Consider the following 18311-nt stretch of genomic DNA (forward strand, 5'->3'; position numbering starts at 1 on the left):
AGTGGGCGCCACGCCCTGGGAGAGAGGGTTGCAGGGAGGGGAGGCCATATCCGGGCCCCTCACCTGGGTGCATCTGGATGCTCGCCACAGTGCCCAGCCACCCTCCTAGACACGGGACCCTAAACACCCCCCCTCCGCGGGTCCCCTCCATAAATACCCGGACCCCTTGTCTAAACCCCACTCCATCCCCTGCGGACACAGGCCCGGGTCCGGAACCTGGGAAACAGGACCTGTCCAGCCAGGCTTCCCTGTCCTATTACAGAAACCTTGATATCCTGGAGCTGCAGGAGTCAGCAGCGTGATTTAGTCTCCTGAGTTCTCCACCAGAGAGTAAGCTGTGGGGACGCAGGGGCAGGCCGTGAGAGCACATGAGTTCTGGGGCCTTAGCACGGCCACCTCGGAGGGAGGATGAGGCGGCGGTGGGGCCAGGCCAGGAGTAGGGGAGGGGAGCAGAAGACTGATCAGAGGGCTGGTTGGTGAGGCTTGAGGATGAAGGCTCCAGAGCCTGGGGTGGGGAAGCCTGGGGACCTGGGTGATCCTGCTTGGTGAGAGGGCCTGGCCCCTCCCCGAGCCAGTGGGGGAGCAGACCTGCTCCGAGAGGGATGTGGAGGTACGTGGAGGTACGTGTGGTGCCCCGGGCAGGTGGAGGTGGTGGGGTCTTTGCTGTCCTGCCCCACACTACCCACTTTCTGGCTGAGACCGGGACGGAGAGCCACCACTGGCTGTCCAGCTCCCTGCCCTGCTCCCCCTTTCAGGCCCCTCTGGGAACCACAAAAATCTAGGACCTGGTGTCCTGGCAACGTGATGAATGCACAGCTCTGGTATCTGTTTTAAATTATCCATTAAAATAAGTACAGTCCTGGAAAAAAAAAATAAGTACAGTCTTGGTGTTGGCGGGGTGGGGTGGAAGAGTAGTTGGCGGGGTGGGTCAGAAGGAGGAGAAAGGGACCCAAGTGGGGGGGGGCTAGGCAGCCTCTTTTCCTAATTGCTTGGGTGGGAAGGGAGGAGGGCAGTGCCTAGGCCCTACTCTTGGTTTTGTGAGGGGGCCTGTGGCGCCGTGCTGGGATCTAAGACCCAATGCTTGATGTTGAAGGGAGAGGTTGGGGCAGAAGATAGGAAAAGACGGACCCCAAACTTCTGGTCCCTTCCCCAAAGTTGAGGGTTAAAGCCCAGCTCCCCAGAGAACCCAGGCATTCCTTCCCACCCCCACCCTGGCATACAGAGGTGCGGCTTTGAATGGGCGGCCCACGTGTGTGTGTGGGGGGGCAGGGGTGACTCACTATTACTATGGGGAGGAAAGGGGGAGCCACTGGTGGAAGAGAGTGAGTCACCCTGATGGGCACCAGCCTCAGCACCCCCCCTCCACTTTCCTGGATCTGCCTGCCTGGCGCCTTCCCCTGCTTTACACCCGCCTTCCCTCTCCCCCCACCCCTGCCCTTTGCCCACCCACTCTCACCCTTAGGGTCTGCCTTCAACCCACGAAGGCGAGACGGTGGGGTGGGGGCAAGCTTGAAGCTGGGAGCCCTGAGCAGGCAGAATCAAGACGGGAGAAGCCCCAGGCTTCCCGGGTGCGAGGGACAGGGTGGGGCCCCGCCCGGCCACCGCCCGGCGGTCCTCGCCCCCCCGCGCCGCCCCCTCACCGCCCGCTGCGGGTGTGCGGCGGCCCCTTTAAGAGCGGCGGCCCCTCCTCCCACTCCCTAGACCTATTAGAGCCTCTGCCCGGCGTCGGTGACTCAGAGTGTCCGCGGGAGCGCCGCCGCCCCAGCCGCGCGCCCCGGTTCCGAGGTCCGCCCGCCCCCGGCCCAGACCCCACGCCTGCCCGGAGCGCGCCTCCCGGCCGGCGCGCTCGCACCCCGCGGCCTCCGTCCTTCCGCCCGAGCCCCGCGCCCTTCCCGGGACCTCTGCCCCGCGGGCAGCGCTGCCACCCTGCCGGCCATGGAGACCCCGTCCCAGCGGCGCGCCACCCGCAGCGGGGCGCAGGCCAGCTCCACCCCGCTGTCGCCGACGCGCATCACCCGGCTGCAGGAGAAGGAGGACCTGCAGGAGCTCAACGACCGCCTGGCCGTCTACATCGACCGTGTGCGCTCGCTGGAGACGGAGAACGCGGGGCTGCGCCTCCGCATCACCGAGTCCGAGGAGGTGGTCAGCCGCGAGGTGTCCGGCATCAAGGCCGCCTACGAGGCCGAGCTCGGGGATGCCCGCAAGACCCTCGACTCGGTGGCCAAGGAGCGCGCCCGCCTGCAGCTGGAGCTGAGCAAAGTGCGCGAGGAGTTCAAGGAGCTCAAAGCGCGGTGAGTGCGCCCGGGGGTGGCGCGCAGGGCGGGAGCGCGGGGCGCAGGCGGGCCGCCGGCCCGGCCCGGCCCGGCCCGGCCCGACTCCGGCGGCTGATCGCTAGGCTTCACAGTCCCCTCCCTCCCCGGAACTGCCCCGGCGGGTGACTGGCAGTGCCAAGGGAAATCGTCGAGAAAGGACAGAGAAGGGAGGGGTCTCTGGGAGAGGGTGGCATATGTAGGGAATGGTGGGAGCGTCAGGGCCGAGTAGGGGCGGGTGGCAGGCCCACATCCGTTCTGGGTCGGGGTCGCCAGCCTTTTGGAGGAGCCAGGGGCAAGGCCTTGGGCGAAGGACAGCTGGCCCTGTCTCGTCTAAGAAATCTGGTTGCTCAGGACTCATCGGAGTGGGTGAAAGGGTCCTGTTAGAACTTTCTTGGCAGGCTTGGCACTGTGCCAACTTTGCCTAGACTGTCTCTGGACACATGATGCCCATTAAGACTGAGCACCCGCGCTGGCAGGTGTCCAGCGGTGCTGGAGAGAGGTTCGCAAGGCAGGGACATGGAGGTGACCTCTGGGGCACATCTCTTTCCGGGGTTCTGGGAGTTGGGACGCTCTCCCCTCACTGCCTCAGGTCTGGGGCCTTCTCTGGGCCGGGACAGGCCCACCGAACAGCTCCAGGAGCCCGGCTCCCCCGCAGCGCCCGCAGCCCTTGGCCTGCTTGGCCCAGGAATGCAAGACGGGTAGGGATCCCGCGGCAGAGGCTCAGGAGGTGGTCTACCCGCCCAGGTCCGGGGCACCCGCCTTGGCCCTCTGCCAGGGGTCTCCGAGGTTCCGGGCTCTGCTCCTCCCCGTCTCCCTGCCTGGGGCGAGCCACTTTTCATTTCCCGGCCAAGCCCAGCAGTCTTTGCTCTGGCCTATCTGCTCAGCCACTGACGTTTTTTTGATCTTTGCCTTATGAAACTGCTGGAGTAAGTGACATTTTTGAAATCCAGCCGTTGGAAGCTTCAGGCCACTCCTACCTCACCCATCCCTGCCCCACCCTACCCCACCCTACTTGACTCCTCCCTCTTTTCTAAAAAGGCCTTTGGAGCCTGGAAACCTAGGCTCTTTTTTCCTGGCCCCTGAGAATTTGCTTTCCTCCTCTTTCCTCTCCCTTTCTGTGTGACCACCTGACCCAAAGAGCCGAAAGGTGCTTGAGGTCCCTGGGCCGGGGGGCCTCTGGCTTGACTTCCTGTTCTCCCAAAGCTTGCCCTCCTCGGAGCCTCTCTGTATCCAGTGCTCCTTCTGCCCTTCACCTACCGGGGCCCTGGCGGTGGGCGGGGCGGATCCGTGCCCTGACGAAGGGTAGATGGAAATAGTGTGCAGAGACAGGCTGACTTTTGGGGGAAAGTGTTGACAGAGGTCACTCCTGCCTTTTTGCACTGGTGATCTGATCAACTTGGCTCGCGGGACTGACAGGCAAACTAGGCGGGCCCCAGAGAACTAAACTAGCGCGCTCGGCAAAGCCCCCTCGCCGGCTCTTATGCAGGCCCTTCTCTGCAGGCCTTTCTGCTGGGAGGACATTGATTGGGAAGCCGGAGGAGGAGCAGAGTCTGCGATCCCTGGCTAACCCAGCCACGCCAGTCTGTCTCCTCTGCCTCCTGGTGCAGCTGTCCTGGCCTGGGACACCAGGCGGGTGTGTGCTCACATGGGGCAGGGGCGGGGGTGGTGTGTGTACTTGTTATATTTAGCCACCTGCCTCTCTCTCCCCCACTGATCCTGGCTGGGGAGGCTGGGCTTCCGGAAAACGGGGGGGGGGTGGGCCTGCACACCTGGATCTCAGGCTGATGGGAGGCTGGGTGGAGACAAAGGGGGCTCGGGCTGGATTGGCTGCCCCCTCCCATGTCCCATGTCCCCAGTGGGAGGACCCAGGATTTGCGGCTTCTCTTTCTGTGTGCTGTGCTCAGGGTGAAGTGGCGAAGAGTGGACTGAAGATTTTGGGAGAGGAAGAAAGGCACCATCTGAACTGCTCCCCACCGAAGCTTAGGGAGAAGGCATTGTCTGGTTTAATGTTTAATTAGAGCTCAGAGTTCAGGGCCGGGCTTCGGGTTGGGAGGCAGAGCTGTCTGTGCGATCCTGTGGCAGCCCCTGACCCAGCCTGGTACCTCGGCCACACCCAGGGGTTTGGGGCGCCTTCTCGCTGGGCTGGGCTATAGGATCCAAACAGAAACAACACTCCCCAGGCCCCATACACACATTCTGTCTGTTCTGAAGTCTGAAACATTTGGACACCCAAGTGCGGTGAGAATGAGGAGCCGAAAGCCCCAGGCAAGGCCTCCCTTGGGGTCCAGGCTTGGAGCCGGGCCCCATCCCAGGCATGACAGCTGGGTGGATGACTCAGATGCTGCCCCCTCCCTTCCACTCTGGTGGCCTTACAAGGGCCAGTGGGAGACAGGGGGGAGACAGCAGATGTCTTAAGGGGAGGGCTGGGGCCCGAATAGCTGTATCTTCAGCCCCTGCCCCCCACTGCGTGTTGGGGGCCTTCCCACCCCCTTCCTTAGGACCTCTGGTGGCGGCCTGGAGCAGGGCCCGCGTGGGCAGCATGCAGCAGGTGGTTCCAGAGCCGCGTGCAGCCACAAGGCCGCAGCGTGGGGCCGAGGTCTGTGTCTTCCCATGTGGAGCCGGTGGAGGAAGGCTGAGTCAGGAGTGGGGAGATCCTGGGCCCGCAAAGCAGAAGCGCTTCTTCCCCCCCGGACGAGGCTGGGTGCCCGACAACTTCCTGTATTGTCCGCCTTGTGCAGCCCCGGTGGGGATGGGCAGGGAAGCGCGGGCCCAGGCTCATCCCAGCTCTCACTGAGGCAGGAACAACGAAGGCCCGAGAGGTGCACAGCCTTGTCTTGTGTCACACAGTAAGAGAGCAGCAGGTCGGGACTTGAGCACGGGCTTCTGACTTCCAGTTGTGTGCCTGTGTCGTCAAGCCTGCCTTCTTTTTTTTTTTGTAATTAAAAAAATTTTTTTTCTATTTACTTCTGAGAGAGACAGAGAGACAGCATGAGCAGGGGAGGGTCAGAGAGAGAAGGAGACACAGACGCTGAAGCAGCTCCAGGCTCTGAGCTGTTAGCATGGAGCCCGACATGGGGCTCGAACCCACAAACTGTGAGATCATGACCTGAGCCAAAGTCAGATGCTTAACCGACTAAGCAACCCAGGCGCCCCAAGCCTTCTTTCTTTAGCTTAGAAGACAGGTTGGAGGGTCCTGTGGGCTCAGGGGTGGGGGGGTGGCCGAGGCTTCTGCAGTGCGGAGATTCCAGCCTGAGCCCAGTGGGGCCAGTGATACGTGAATGTCCTGCCCTCCTGTGAACCCCATCCTTTGCTCTGCCCTGTCCCTGGAAAGACCCAAGACCCTGCCAGGACATGGATCCTGAGACGCAGCTCCGGGAGGCTGGGTGTTCCTGGCTGTGACTTGTCATGGGAAGTATCTACACATAGTATTCAAAGGAGGCTGTGCCCTTTGGCAGAGACCTGGGGGTAACAGGAGGCCTTTGAGGGTACCCGGGCCCGTGTCCTCACCCGAGGGAGCCTCTGGTGTCGTCGCTCCCTGCCACCCCCCACCCCGAAGTCTGCATTCCGATCCAAAACTCAGGGACCGAGCACCACTCGGGGAGCCCAAGAGGAACAGAAGGGACGGGAATTCCTGCTCAGCCCCTGACTGCTTTCCTGTGGCCCAGGCCCCCGGCTGGCACCTGCCGTGGCCTCCATTCTGAGACCTACCCTTGCACAGGGTACACCCGTGCCCCAGTCCCACCCCCCAGGGATTCAGTAGTTCAGGGTCAGGACTGAAGCCAGGGACAGCTGGGGAACAACTGGGAGGGGGTGTGTTCACCAACCAGCTGTGCCTCCGCTCCCCCCCCCAGCCTCCCTCCCCGCAGGCCCCACCCCTGGGCCCGGCTGCAAGCTCACCCCACCGGAGCCCCGGTGCCCCTGAAGGTGAGGCGGGCCAACCTCTAACGTTCTTGGGAGTGTCCGGGAGAGCTTGCAGGGTCTCCTGTCCCTTAACAAGAGGTGGGGCGGCCACTAGCCACGTGACAGGTTGTATGAGGTGGAAACAACCCCGGTCCTCGGTGTCCTAGGCTCGGTCCTGCCACTAAATTGCTGTGTGACCCCGAGGAAATCACCTTCCCTCTCTGGATGTCCCTAGCTATGAAATAAAGGGCTTAGAGCAGAAGGTCTGGAGAGCTGCCTCATGGCCTAGTGCGTGATCCAGAGAGAGTGGTCAGTCCTCCACGTTCCCCAGCAAGAACTGTGAAAAACAAATACACTTAATGTGAATATAATTATTGGCCATTGCCATTCTCTATAGAAATCTCTGCCACGAGCTGTGGGGTGAGACTTGCAGACAAACTTGCTTCTCTGTTTCTCAAAGAAAGTTTGTTAGGAACCGGTAATTATGACATTACGCTCTTGGCTTCTGCTGTTTTATGTCCGGCGAGAGAGGACAGTGGGAAGGGCTGTGTTGAGGGGAGCTGGGAGGCCCCGGGAACGACCGGGCTGTCACCTGAGAGCTGGCCAGGGTTGGACACACGTGTTTGCGGCCGGAGGGAGGCACAGGCTGACCTTGGGCCGCCTACCTGCTTCCTTTCCTGCACCCGGCTGCCTCCCCTGGGGCCCGGCTCTGAGGAGGTCTTGGAAGGGGACAGAGTTGGCGAAGCAGGGGTGGGGCAGGGAAGGGGTGCTCCCTGTCCCCTGGCGGGAGAGGAAGCCGGGATTAATTCTGGCGGGGATCCCGGCCCCACGGGAGCTGAGTCACGGCAGAGGGCGGAGTAGAGTGGACGGGACACCCTACGCTATTCCCTCAGACAAGAGAAGGCTCGGGGTGGCCTTTCATGGGGCATGGCAGCAAGACATGAGGGTGGGACCCGCATGGGGGACACACGGAGGGGACAGAGCACGTGGGTCCCTTTGGACTGGGTTAGAGGGGCTAGACGCCCTCATATCAAGGAGCCCGGTTGGTTTCTGGGCAGCTGAGCAGAGAGGGATCCCAAGGCCCGCCTTGTGCCCAAGCGCCTGGCGCTCCCGGAGGCGCCTGCAGCTTCCCAGGCTGGGGCTGGAATGCGGCGGGGCCAGAGCTAGGCCCCTCCCACTTCCCTTGCTGGTCTTGGGGTGCGGCTCCTCCCACCCGTCCTGCTGTCATCAGGGATAATAATCCAGATAGAGGGTTAATGCGTCCCGAAGAAGGGACTCCTGTGTCAGCCTCTTGTAGGGGATCCCCTAAATGTCCCTACTTTGGCCGGTGGCCTCCCCCTCCCTCCGCCCAGGACATTCTGCCTCTTCCTACGCTTAGGCTCCTCCCCAGGCCTCAGCCCTGCATTTCTGTGACAACGCAAGAGTGACTTCTAGACAGTCAGGCCCAGAAGAAGGAGAGCGGAGTTGGCAGGGACTGGAGAGAGCAGTTGGTCAGGAAGCCGGCCGCCCGTTGTGCAGGACCCGGGGCCCGCAGGCTCCTGCCCTCCGTACAATGCCACGTTGATACACCCGGCAGCTGTGACTCAGGCCTGGCCCTCGGCCAGCCCCAGCGTCTCTGCTGGAGTCGCGTCTGAACATGTCCACAGGCCTCCCGGCCTCCTCTCAGCACCGGCCCCTCTCCCCCAGCCTCCCCCTGCCCACAGTCACCACCTGGCTTTGTCTTGGGGGGGCAGCTGGGTCCCCCAACCCCAGGCCTGTGCGGTGGGCGGAAGCAGAGCCAGGCCTGTGTGGGAAGGCAGGGGTGGGGCCCACCCTGAGGGGCCTACCTGCGCTTTCCGCTTTCCACCTCACCACGCTCAGAAAGTCAGCGGGTGGGGTTCGGAGACAGCTCTGGGGGGACTTCGAAGGGCCTGGAGCACCTGTTCCCCCAGCTCCTCTCTCAAAGGCCTCTTCTGCAGACAGGGCTGCTGCCTTGAGCCCCGGATGTCCCCGTCTTCCCACACCCAGCCCTCAGCAGGCGGTGGCACACCCACAGACCAGCCAAGAAACCTAGCAGCGGGCCCTTTTCGGGGTGGGGGTGTCCGGCCCCACGGCTTCACGCCCCACTGTGGGAGCGTGTGCGTTGGGGCCGCATCACTCCTGGATTGGGGAGGCAGAGGCAGACGCCTCTCCCAGGCTGTCTTCCGGGGTGTCCGTGTGCCACCCTCCTCGCACCCCCGTGCCGTTCTCAGCGCTCTGCCCCTGTCTGCTGTGAGTGCCCTCAGGTGACCCGGTGGGCAGGTTTTCAGTGCCTGGGCCTTCCCTTGTCCAGGCCTCGGTTTCCCCACCGGTAGAGGTGCAGGGGCTGGCCCAGAGCAGGGCCGGAAGACTGGATTGTGTGGACTCCTAGGCCCCAGGCATTCCAGGCACAGCCTGGAAAAGCCCCAGGCCTTAGTGGACAGATAGTAAGGCGCCAGGTGAAAACAACAGCTGAGCACATATGGGGGTGGGGACTAGAGCGCAGGGCAGCAGCGCCTGAGGCCCGGGGAGGTGGGTGTGCAGTCTGCAGGGGGAGGAGCTGCGGAAACAAAGGGAGGGGTGGCCACAAGGGCCCCCCCTCACTGGCAGGAAGTCGGCTTGGGCCAAAGTCTGCAGTGCAGGGAGAAGAGGGGACCGCTGTGGCCCTGCGGCCCACCCGCGCGCCCATCCTGCCGCGGGGGGCGCCCTCCCTGCACTGCCCTGCCCTGCCGCGGGGGGCGCCCTCCCTGCACTGCCCTGCCCTGCCGCGGGGGGCGCCCTCCCTGCACTGCCCTGCCCTGCCGCGGGGGGCGCCCTGCACTGCCCTGCCGCGGGGGGCGCCCTCCCTGCACTGCCCTGCCCTGCCGCGGGGGGCGCCCTGCACTGCCCTGCCGCGGGGGGCGCCCTCCCTGCACTGCCCTGCCCTGCCGCGGGGGGCGCCCTGCACTGCCCTGCCGCGGGGGGCGCCCCGCCCTGCCGCAGGGGGCGCCTTCCCCTGAGGGGCTCCGAGACCTTGCCCCTCTGCCCCCCGCCCCACCCCTCTCTCTCGTCCTGGGGTCGCGCCATGGGGAACTCTGTGTACCGGTGAGGCTGAGGGGCTGAGGCTGGAGGGGCCGGGGCCGGGCAGCGCCTGGGAGCCCCGTGCCGGCTTCCCTCCCACTTGAGCGTCGCGCGAGGCGAGGTCTCTGCCCCGTATCTCTTCCTCAGCGTCGTGGAGGAGGAGACGGGGGCCCCGCAAGTCGCCCCCAGCAACGGGGCCCAAACAGGCCTGGGCGGTCTGGCTTCCATATCTGGCACCCGAGCCGGGCCGAGGAGGGTGACTCAGCGGGCGGGCCAGCCCCTGGCCCTGAGCCCAGCCGGCCCCTGTGCTGCTCCGACGCCGCCTCCGCCCGGCAGACCCCCGGCCTTCCCGCCCCTCCCCCTCCTGAGATGGGAGCTGCCAGCCGTGGGAAGAGCCAGAAACAGGATGCCCGGCCCTTGTCGCCTCACGAGGCCCCTGGGATGCAGCGCGCTCGCTCTCGTGCGGAGGAGCCTGGACGGGAGGGCTGGGGCAGGACCTGGGCGAACTTAGGGGCTCCCCTGTGAGCGCTACAGGATTTCCCGGCCCGGCCTGGGTATTGTCCGCCCCGGGATGAGTCACCTGCAGCCCAGCTCCCCGCCGGCCGCACCCACTGCCCGCTGGCCCTGGCACCTGCGCGCGCGCTGCCCAGACAGGGTTGGTCTGCCGTGGTCCCTCCGGGCGCTGGGGGGGGGGGGGGGGGGGGGGGGCAGGAGAGGCGCTGCGCCCTGCCCCACCCCAGCCCTTTCTTGGGGTGTGCGGTGGCTCCCCAGCCACAACTCCGAGGGCTGAGTCATGAGCCTGTGGGTGATAGTGGCTTCTTCCCCACAGATGGAGCTCCCCAGCCTGACTGAGAAAACCGCGGGGGCCCTTCCCCTCCTTGCGTGCTGGCGGTTTTCCCCTGTGGGCAAAGCTAGTCCGGCCTCCAGCCCCCCTGTTCCTCGTGAGGCCCCCCAGCCCCTCCGGCTGCCCAGCTACTGACGTGCTGCGGGGCCTGGACGTGCTCTGTGCCTCAGGGTCCCTGGTCCCACGGTGACGTGGCCAGGCAGCTGGGCAGACCGAGCGCGCCCGCTAATGTGGAGCAGCGCCTGCTCCGTGATCAGCCCGCGGGACTGAGGGCTGGCACCCTCTCCTCTGTTCTCCGCTGGCGGCGAAGGCCTTTCCCCAGAGATGCCGCCTGAAGGGGGGGGGGGGCCTCCTTCACATCTCCCCCAGCCCAGGCCACCCCCTTCCTCTTGTGGCCGTGGCGGGCAGTGTGGCAGAGGGGACAAGTCCCCAGCAGAAGCGTGGGTGGGCCATGACCCTGTCCCTGCTGTCACTGCGTGCCACACTCGACATGGGCCACTTGCTTCCCTTCCCTGCATCTGTTTCCTCATCTGTGCAAGGAGGGCTTGAGCTGGCCTCACCCTGAGCCCCCTCCAAGTGCCGAGAGCTGGCCGTGGCCGTGGCCGTGGCCGTGGCCGATAGCCTGCAGGCAGGGGAGGCCTCTGCCGGGCAGGCCCCGCACCTGGAGCCGGCCCAAGGAAGCCGCGAGCCTGCGCCGCCGGGGAGCTTCACTTTACCAGCGGTTTCTTCTCTTTCTTCCCCCCGCCCCGCACCCCCCCCTCCCTGCAGCTGGCTCAGCTTCGGAAAAGTTCTGAAGTCATGGAAAGTTGGGGCTGTGCTCCCAGCCAGGGGCTGGGCCGGATGGCAGCCAAAACCTGAGCTGGGTTTTGACTTTATTTTTAGCTTTTCTGGCTGAGCCGGAGGAGGGGAGGCATCCTCCTCCAGCTCTGGAAGGGCCTCTTCTCACGGGAGCCCACACTGCTGCCTGTTCCGAGGCGTGGCCAGAGGTGTGGCCAGAGGCGTGGCCAGAGCCGCGAGGTTGTCTGGGAGTTTGAGGTCTCCCTCCAGGTCTTCTGGTCAGTCTACCTCCACCTCGCTGGGTGTCACTGTGTCCCCGTCCTGGCGGAGCCTGAGCTGGTGGCAAGAGAGTGCTGCCTGTCTGGGACCCTCCCCGCAGAGCCGCCTCAAGGCTGACCTCTGCCACTGTACCGCGTCACCGTCACCCGTGTCACCGTCGCCGCTGGGTCCCTTGGAGCTTAGGGCCTTTGCAGAGGGAAAAAATGCTGGCACAGCCCCTCTGCTTCTTCCCAGGACAGAAATTTCCCCGCCCGTCCACGTTTGGTTTCCCTTGTTTCCCTTCTGCCACGTGGGCTCACGCTTGAGACTCAGGAGTTACTGATGGCAGCCAGGGCCCGGCCCGCTGGCTCTTTCCCTGGGTCCGCGCTTTCTCTCACCAGATGCTGGTGGGGTGATCGTAACATCTGGAAAGCTCTTGGGCTCCCCGGAGGTTTGGACCCCTCTGTTTCTCCAGTTCAGTATCTTTGGGGCCCAGAGAATGGAGGAAAGTGGGAGAGGCATCCCCTGCGTGTGTGCTTATTCGGCTACAGCTTTACCCACTTTGAGGAGGGGGGAGGTTCAAGGCTGGGGCCCGGATGGACCTGGAGGCCCAGAGGCCACCTCTGGAGCCAGAGGCTGAGGTTTGTGGCCGAAGGGTAGGCTTTAGCTTTCTCTGGAGCTCTGTAAGGCCCGGAGGGAGGGTGGCTGGACCCCCTCCCCGCCCCCCCCCCATGCAGCCTGGGTCTGGAAAGGGAGGGGCCGGTACCGAGCCTGGGTGTCCTCACCCCTGACTTTTAACCAGACTCTCCCTCTGCAGAGTCCCCGTGTGTAAAAGGGGCCAGGAGAGGTGACTGGTACCTTGGGGGCTCAGACTGAGAAGCTGTAGGGACGCCTGGCCCCCGGGACGGGGAGGCTGTCTGGCTGGGTCCCTGCGGGGAGAAGGCCTGGCTGAATGGAGGGGAGGTGGAGGCAGGGAGGAGGAGGTTAAGGCCCTGTGTGGGAAGGGGCAGGAGACAAAGGTGGCCCTGTCTCTCTGGGAAGGAACGGGAGGAGAGAGAGGGAAAGGCATTGATCTCACGGGATTGCGCTTTGCCCTTCGCCCCAGGCACGTTCCTGAGCACTGAGTCATGGGAAGGGTGGAGAAGCTGGAAGGGGGTTTTGGGGACCTTGGGGGAAGTGGGAGTCCAGCCCCAGAGGCGGGCAGATGCTAACAAGCCACAAGCAAGGACGCCCTCTCCTGGCAGTTTGAGGGACAGCCAAGCCAGGCCCTGGCTTCTGGAGGTGGCTTCTGGCTCTCCCTGGGGGACCTGGCTCTCTCTAGGGACTCTAACTAAGCCCTCTCTTCCCTTGCCTCTGTAGCAATACCAAGAAGGAGGGCGACTTGATGGCCGCCCAGGCCCGGCTCAAGGACCTGGAGGCCCTGCTCAACTCCAAGGAGGCCGCACTGAGCACGGCGCTCAGCGAGAAGCGCACCCTGGAGGGCGAGCTCCATGACCTGCGCGGTCAGGTGGCCAAGGTGAGGCCGCCCCCCGGGGCCCGCCGGGACCCCCCTCCCCCCAGAGAAGTGCAGGCTCGCCCCGCCCACCCTTTCAGCCCACTTCGCTCTCTGAGGCACCTGTCGGTCCCGTTACACGGACGGGGCTTCAGAGCCCTTCTCCTGCCCTGGCGCCACTTCACCTGTCCCCGCCTGGCCGCCTCCTGCCCGGGCCTCAGGCCCAGCGGGCGCACAGTCGTCCGCAGCTGGGCGCCTGGCCGGGAGAACGTGCGAGTCGGGCTCCGAGCCTCACGCGGGCATACAGCTTACGTTCATAAATACAATAAAATAGGCCGCAGACGTTTCCACTTAGGTCCGCGACGAACCCTGCCTGGCCCTGGGTCCCTCCTGGTCTGGCCGTCCTGTAAGAGAGCTGAGGTCTCTGGAAGGCAGAGCCGGCCTGAAGCCGGGCGTGGATGGTTAATCACGTGCAGGACGCCTGTTCCTGACGCCGGGCGTGTGTATTGTTGCGTTTCCTTCCAAAGCGCTTTGTTGTCTGTCCTGTGCTCTCGTCTCTCATCACAAGCTCGGCACAGAATCAGAGAAGCCAGCTTGCTCCCGGTTCTGCAGCCTCACTGCTCAGAGCCGGGCTAGGACCAGGGTCAGGGGCCAAGCTCTCTGGGCCCTGCCCTCTCCAAGGCCCCGCCACCCAGTGCACCCAGCACACGGGGGACGCCAGCGGGCTGAGGGCTAAGCCTGGGCTGGAACCTTCTCCAGGCATCTTGCCTGCAGGTGTGCCGGTCGGCAGGCCTCCCTGGGACCCCAGTCTGGGAGAGAGGCTCTGCCACTCAAACTTCAGACATCTTTCTGTGGCGGAGAAGGGGGCATCTCTCCCCAGGCCAGCCCCTGCCTTCCTGCGCTGCCGCCCTCCCGTGTTGCCAGCCCCGGGCCCTGCCTGGGCACCTGCCGGCTCTGGCGGTACTGACGAGGGCCCCGCAGCCCATGTGCCTCACCCCTCCGGGCCTTTACTCGGGCTCTGCTCCTGTGGGCACGGGTGTCCCCAGCCCGCCCCCGGCACATCCCATGAGCCTGTCCTGCTGGCCTCAGACCCCCCTGCGGCCCCAGGCACGCCGCGCTTCCTCTGTACTCTGGACATGCGTCCTGTGGAGCACCTGCTGCGTGTGGGGCCTCCTTCCTTTTCTTAGCACAGTACCTGCCCGGGGTGGCTCCGGCGAGGGACGGACCCCGTTCTCTCCATGATGGCTGAGGCTGTCCGTCCCCTGGGCCTGTCCCTCACCTCTGGGCCTCCTTCCTCCCAGCTCGAGGCCGCTCTGGGCGAGGCCAAGAAGCAACTCCAGGATGAGATGCTGCGACGGGTGGACGCAGAGAACAGGCTGCAGACCCTGAAGGAGGAGCTGGACTTCCAGAAGAACATCTACAGCGAGGTGGGGGCTGTGCCCCATGCGCCGGAGGGGCAGGGCTGGGCAGCAGCAGTGGGCAGGGCTCGGCTGCCCAGGTGCCAGAGCGCGGGGTGCCGGCGCCCGGACCCCGGCTTACGGAGGGAGGCCAGGGGCCCCACTCACGGGTAGGCCGGGGCAGGGGGCCCGGGCCGCCTCCTCCCCCGAGGCGAGTTCTGATCTGGGTTCCGTGTCCCACCCGCCCGCGCAGGAGCTGAGAGAGACCAAGCGCCGCCACGAGACCCGGCTGGTGGAGATCGACAACGGCAAGCAGCGCGAGTTCGAGAGCCGGCTGGCGGACGCGCTGCAGGAGCTGCGGGCGCAGCACGAGGACCAGGTGGAGCAGTATAAGAAGGAGCTGGAGAAGACCTATTCTGCCAAGGTGCCTGCCCAGCCCCCCGCCGCCCGCGCCCCGCACCCCCGCGGCCCCTCCCGTCCCCGAGGCCCTAACCCCGTGCTCTCCCCTGAAGCTGGACAACGCCAGGCAGTCGGCGGAGAGGAACAGCAACCTGGTGGGGGCCGCGCACGAGGAGCTGCAGCAGTCCCGCATCCGCATCGACAGCCTGTCGGCCCAGCTCAGCCAGCTGCAGAAGCAGGTGCCGCCCGCCCCGCCTCCCTCTGTCCCCCCCTCCCGCCTCGCCTCTATCCCACTCGGAGCCAGGGGGCTAGTGGCAGTGGCCGGGCGGGGCTGTAGGGCCTAGAGGAGGTGGGGGCAGAGGCGAGGGCCCGAATGTGCCCCAGGACCCCAGGCTGCCGCGACCTGGCTGCCGCTCCAGGCCTCTTATGTCGCCTGAGGGACCCTCACTCCTCAGAGCCTTGGCTTCCCTGTTTGAAAACAGCGGCTCCACCTGCCCCCGACGAGGCCCGGTGTGCAGGGTTCAGGCCTCCGCGACTTCCCGGCTGGCCATGCACGGGTGGCTGCGGGAGGCACGTTCCGGGCTCGGGAGCAGGGATTTCAGTTAGATGCAGGGAAGGGCTTCTGCGGGGCTCTGGTGCGGCGAGAGCCTGGGGAGGGCGGCCGGGGGGCCCTGGGAGCTCACCGGACCCCGGACCCCTCGCCCAGCTGGCAGCCAAGGAGGCAAAGCTGCGTGACCTGGAAGACTCGCTGGCCCGGGAGCGTGACACCAGCCGGCGGCTGCTGGCGGAGAAGGAGCGGGAGATGGCGGAGATGCGGGCGCGGATGCAGCAGCAGCTGGACGAGTACCAGGAGCTGCTGGACATCAAGCTGGCCCTGGACATGGAGATCCACGCCTACCGCAAGCTCCTGGAGGGCGAGGAGGAGAGGTGGGGCTGGGCGCGCGGGGGGCGGGGGGCCACCCCCCTGCAAGCCGGCCACCCCCGCCTTGACGAAGCCCCTCCGTGTCCCCCTCGCCAGGCTGCGCCTGTCGCCCAGCCCCACCTCGCAGCGCAGCCGCGGCCGCGCCTCCTCGCACTCCTCCCAGACGCAGGGCTCGGGCAGCGTCACCAAGAAGCGCAAGCTGGAGGCGGCCGAGAGCCGGAGCAGCTTCTCCCAGCATGCTCGCACCAGCGGCCGCGTGGCCGTGGAGGAGGTGGACGAGGAGGGCAAGTTCGTGCGGCTGCGCAACAAGTCCAGTGAGGTAGGTGCCCCGCCCCCCGCCCGACACTTCCCCCAACCCCTGCCCACCCCCCACCCCGCGCCCCGGGCCCCAGGGGCTCCAGCTCGAGGAGGGAGCAGGGCGCAAAGGAAAGGGTGGCGCCTGGATGGAGCAGTGCCCGTCCCGGAGGCGGGCGAGGCAGTGCGTGTCCCTCCGCCCTGCTTGGCTGGCTCCGGACTCCCCCCTGGCTGTGAGCCCCACCCCCCGCCGTGAGCACCCGAGATGAATAACAGCCCTTCCTCAGCCTTTTGAGTTGCTAGAAGTGCGAGCGTGCAAGATCCCGCCTGAGCATCCGCAGACCTCAGTGTTATTGAGGGGGGGGGGCTTACCCCTGCTCTTGAGCAAAAGGGACCTGGCAGCCTAAGTGAGCCTCCCCCGCCTTCCTCTTCCCTTCCTTCCCTGCAGGACCAATCCATGGGCAACTGGCAGATCAAGCGCCAGAATGGAGATGACCCCTTGCTGACCTACCGCTTCCCACCAAAGTTCACTCTGAAGGCCGGGCAGGCGGTGACGGTGAGTGGCAGGTGTTTGGGACCCCGGGGGCGGCCCTGGGTGGGGGAGGGGTTGGCCTGAGGGTGGGCACGCTGGACTGAGCACTTTTCTAATCCTGCCCCCCCCAGATCTGGGCTGCGGGAGCCGGGGCCACGCACAGCCCCCCTACTGACCTGGTGTGGAAGGCGCAGAACACCTGGGGGTGCGGCAACAGCCTGCGCACGGCTCTCATCAACTCCACCGGGGAGGTGAGTGTGCGGGGGGTGGGGGGGCGGTCAGCCCCACGGGGCCAGTCCAAGGCTACTCTGTCTGCACTGTCCCTCCAGTGCAGCCTCAGGCCCTAGACTCTCCGCTAGACTCTCCAGTGCTTAAACCCAAAGATGCCTCCCCGCCCCGCCCCTCCCCCCCCCGCAGCCGTGAGGGGTGGAAGGCGGACAGCAGGGCTGTCAGAGCCTGGCAGTGTCCCCCTGGGGAAGAAAAGCCCCTTGGCTCTCAGCCCACAGAGGAGGGCAGCAGCCTGGACAAAGGGCGGGCTGTAGGAGAGGCTCTTCGATGGCCGCTGTGGGTACACACCCCTCCCCCGGCCCCGACCCGCTGACCCTGGGGCCGGTCCCGTGTCCCCCGCAGGAGGTGGCCATGCGCAAGCTGGTGCGCTCGGTGACCGTGGTCGAGGACGACGAGGATGAGGATGGAGATGACCTGCTCCATCACCACCATGTGAGTGGCAGCCGTCGCTGAGGCCGCGCCCTCGCTGGGGCGCCCAGCCAGGCCCCCCTTGCCAACAATCTTTTCATTAAAGAACATTTTGGAACTTCACGCGCTGCCCTGGCTTTTCTTCGCTCCTCCCTGTTCCTTGAGCAGGGAGCCCAGGTGTCTGGGAGGAGGGACTTGCTGACGCCCTGGCGGCTTCCCACGGAGCGGTGGTCGGGGCTGCGGATGGGTCTCCCGGGAAGGGGACCGGAGGACAGAAGCCGGGCACCCGGCCCTGCGTCTCTCCCCCGCCCCTGCTGCATGCGCTTCCTTTCCCGCCCTCCCCACCCCTGTCTCACTAAGGTTTTTCCTTCAGAAGTGGCCCCCCCCCCCCGGATTATTTTGCATGCCTGTTGCCCTACGGTCTTGCGCCCCGGACCTCCCCTCTGAGCCCAGAGAGGCCGGCTGGGGCGAGCCCAGCCAGAACTGCAGCCCCCTGGCCCCACTCCTCCGACCCTGTCTGTGCCTTCCCAGCCTTGCCCTCCTCCCGGCCGTCCCGGAGCGCAGAACCCGCCTTCCTGCCCGGTGGCGGTGCGGCAGGAGCGCGGGGCCTGAGCCGTGCCTTCCTCCTCAGGGCTCCCACTGCAGCAGCTCGGGGGACCCCGCCGAGTACAACCTGCGCTCGCGCACCGTGCTGTGCGGCACGTGCGGGCAGCCCGCGGACAAGGCTTCCGCCAGCGGCTCGGGAGCCCAGGTGGGCGGAACCATCTCCTCTGGCTCTTCCGCCTCCAGTGTCACGGTCACGCGCAGCTACCGCAGTGTGGGGGGCAGTGGGGGGAGCGGCTTCGGGGACAGCCTGGTCACCCGCTCCTACCTCCTGGGCAGCTCCAGCCCTCGCACCCAGGTGAGTTGGCCTCCCCGCCCGCAAGCAGAGGACCCTGGTCCTTGAGGGTTAGGACAGGCGGGCCCTGTGGGGGGAGGGCCTTCTCCTCCGCAGCCCCGGGGGAGTGGGAGCCTCCTCCCCTCAGCCCAAGACCCTAGACAGTCGGCTCCTGCGTCCTGCCCCTCCCGTCTGAGCCCCAGACTGGAGGGCGGGGGCGGGGCTGGGGGCACGGGGAGGGGCTCCGGGGAGCCCCGCCCCACCGCCGCTCACCCCGGTCCCCTCTCTCTTCTCTCCCAGAGCCCCCAGAACTGCAGCATCATGTAATCTGGGACCTGCCAGGCCGGGGTGAAGGTGGAGGCCTCCTGAGTCCTCCTCACCTCGTGCCCATCCCCCCCAGTCCTGTGCCTCACGGGAGGGGGCCTGAAGCCAAAGAAAATACCCCTTTGGTTTTGTCTTCTATGTTTTGTTTTTTCTAAGAGAACTTATTTTCTACAGTGATTTTATACTGAAGGAGAGACACAAGCAAAAAAAAAAAAAAAAAAAAAAAAAAA

General features: G+C 65.7%; 1 protein-coding gene across 1 annotated transcript; it reads left to right on the forward strand.

Annotated features, from left to right (window-relative positions):
• The first annotated feature begins 1723 nt into the window (after window positions 1–1723).
• Window positions 1724–18311, forward strand: LMNA (lamin A/C). Its single transcript, XM_039251446.1, has 12 exons — window positions 1724–2291; window positions 12508–12664; window positions 13942–14067; window positions 14291–14461; window positions 14550–14675; window positions 15143–15363; window positions 15455–15677; window positions 16101–16208; window positions 16316–16435; window positions 16815–16904; window positions 17512–17781; window positions 18058–18311. The coding sequence occupies exons 1-12, from the start codon at window positions 1936–1938 to the stop codon at window positions 18082–18084; spliced, it is 1995 nt and encodes a 664-aa protein (XP_039107377.1). The 5' UTR covers window positions 1724–1935; the 3' UTR covers window positions 18085–18311.

The sequence above is a fragment of the Hyaena hyaena genome, unplaced genomic scaffold, assembly GCF_003009895.1.
Source record: "Hyaena hyaena isolate Hyena2069 unplaced genomic scaffold, ASM300989v1 scaffold_385, whole genome shotgun sequence".
NCBI lineage: Eukaryota > Metazoa > Chordata > Mammalia > Carnivora > Hyaenidae > Hyaena > Hyaena hyaena.

Coding starts and splice junctions, on each gene's coding strand:
- LMNA (XM_039251446.1), top strand. CDS start 1,936: ATGGAGACCCCGTCCCAGCGGCGCGCCACCCGCAGCGGGGCGCAGGCC. Junction 12,665..13,941: donor TGCGCGGTCAGGTGGCCAAG/GTGAGGCCGCCC, acceptor CCTTCCTCCCAG/CTCGAGGCCGCTCTGGGCGA. Junction 14,462..14,549: donor AGAAGACCTATTCTGCCAAG/GTGCCTGCCCAG, acceptor TCTCCCCTGAAG/CTGGACAACGCCAGGCAGTC.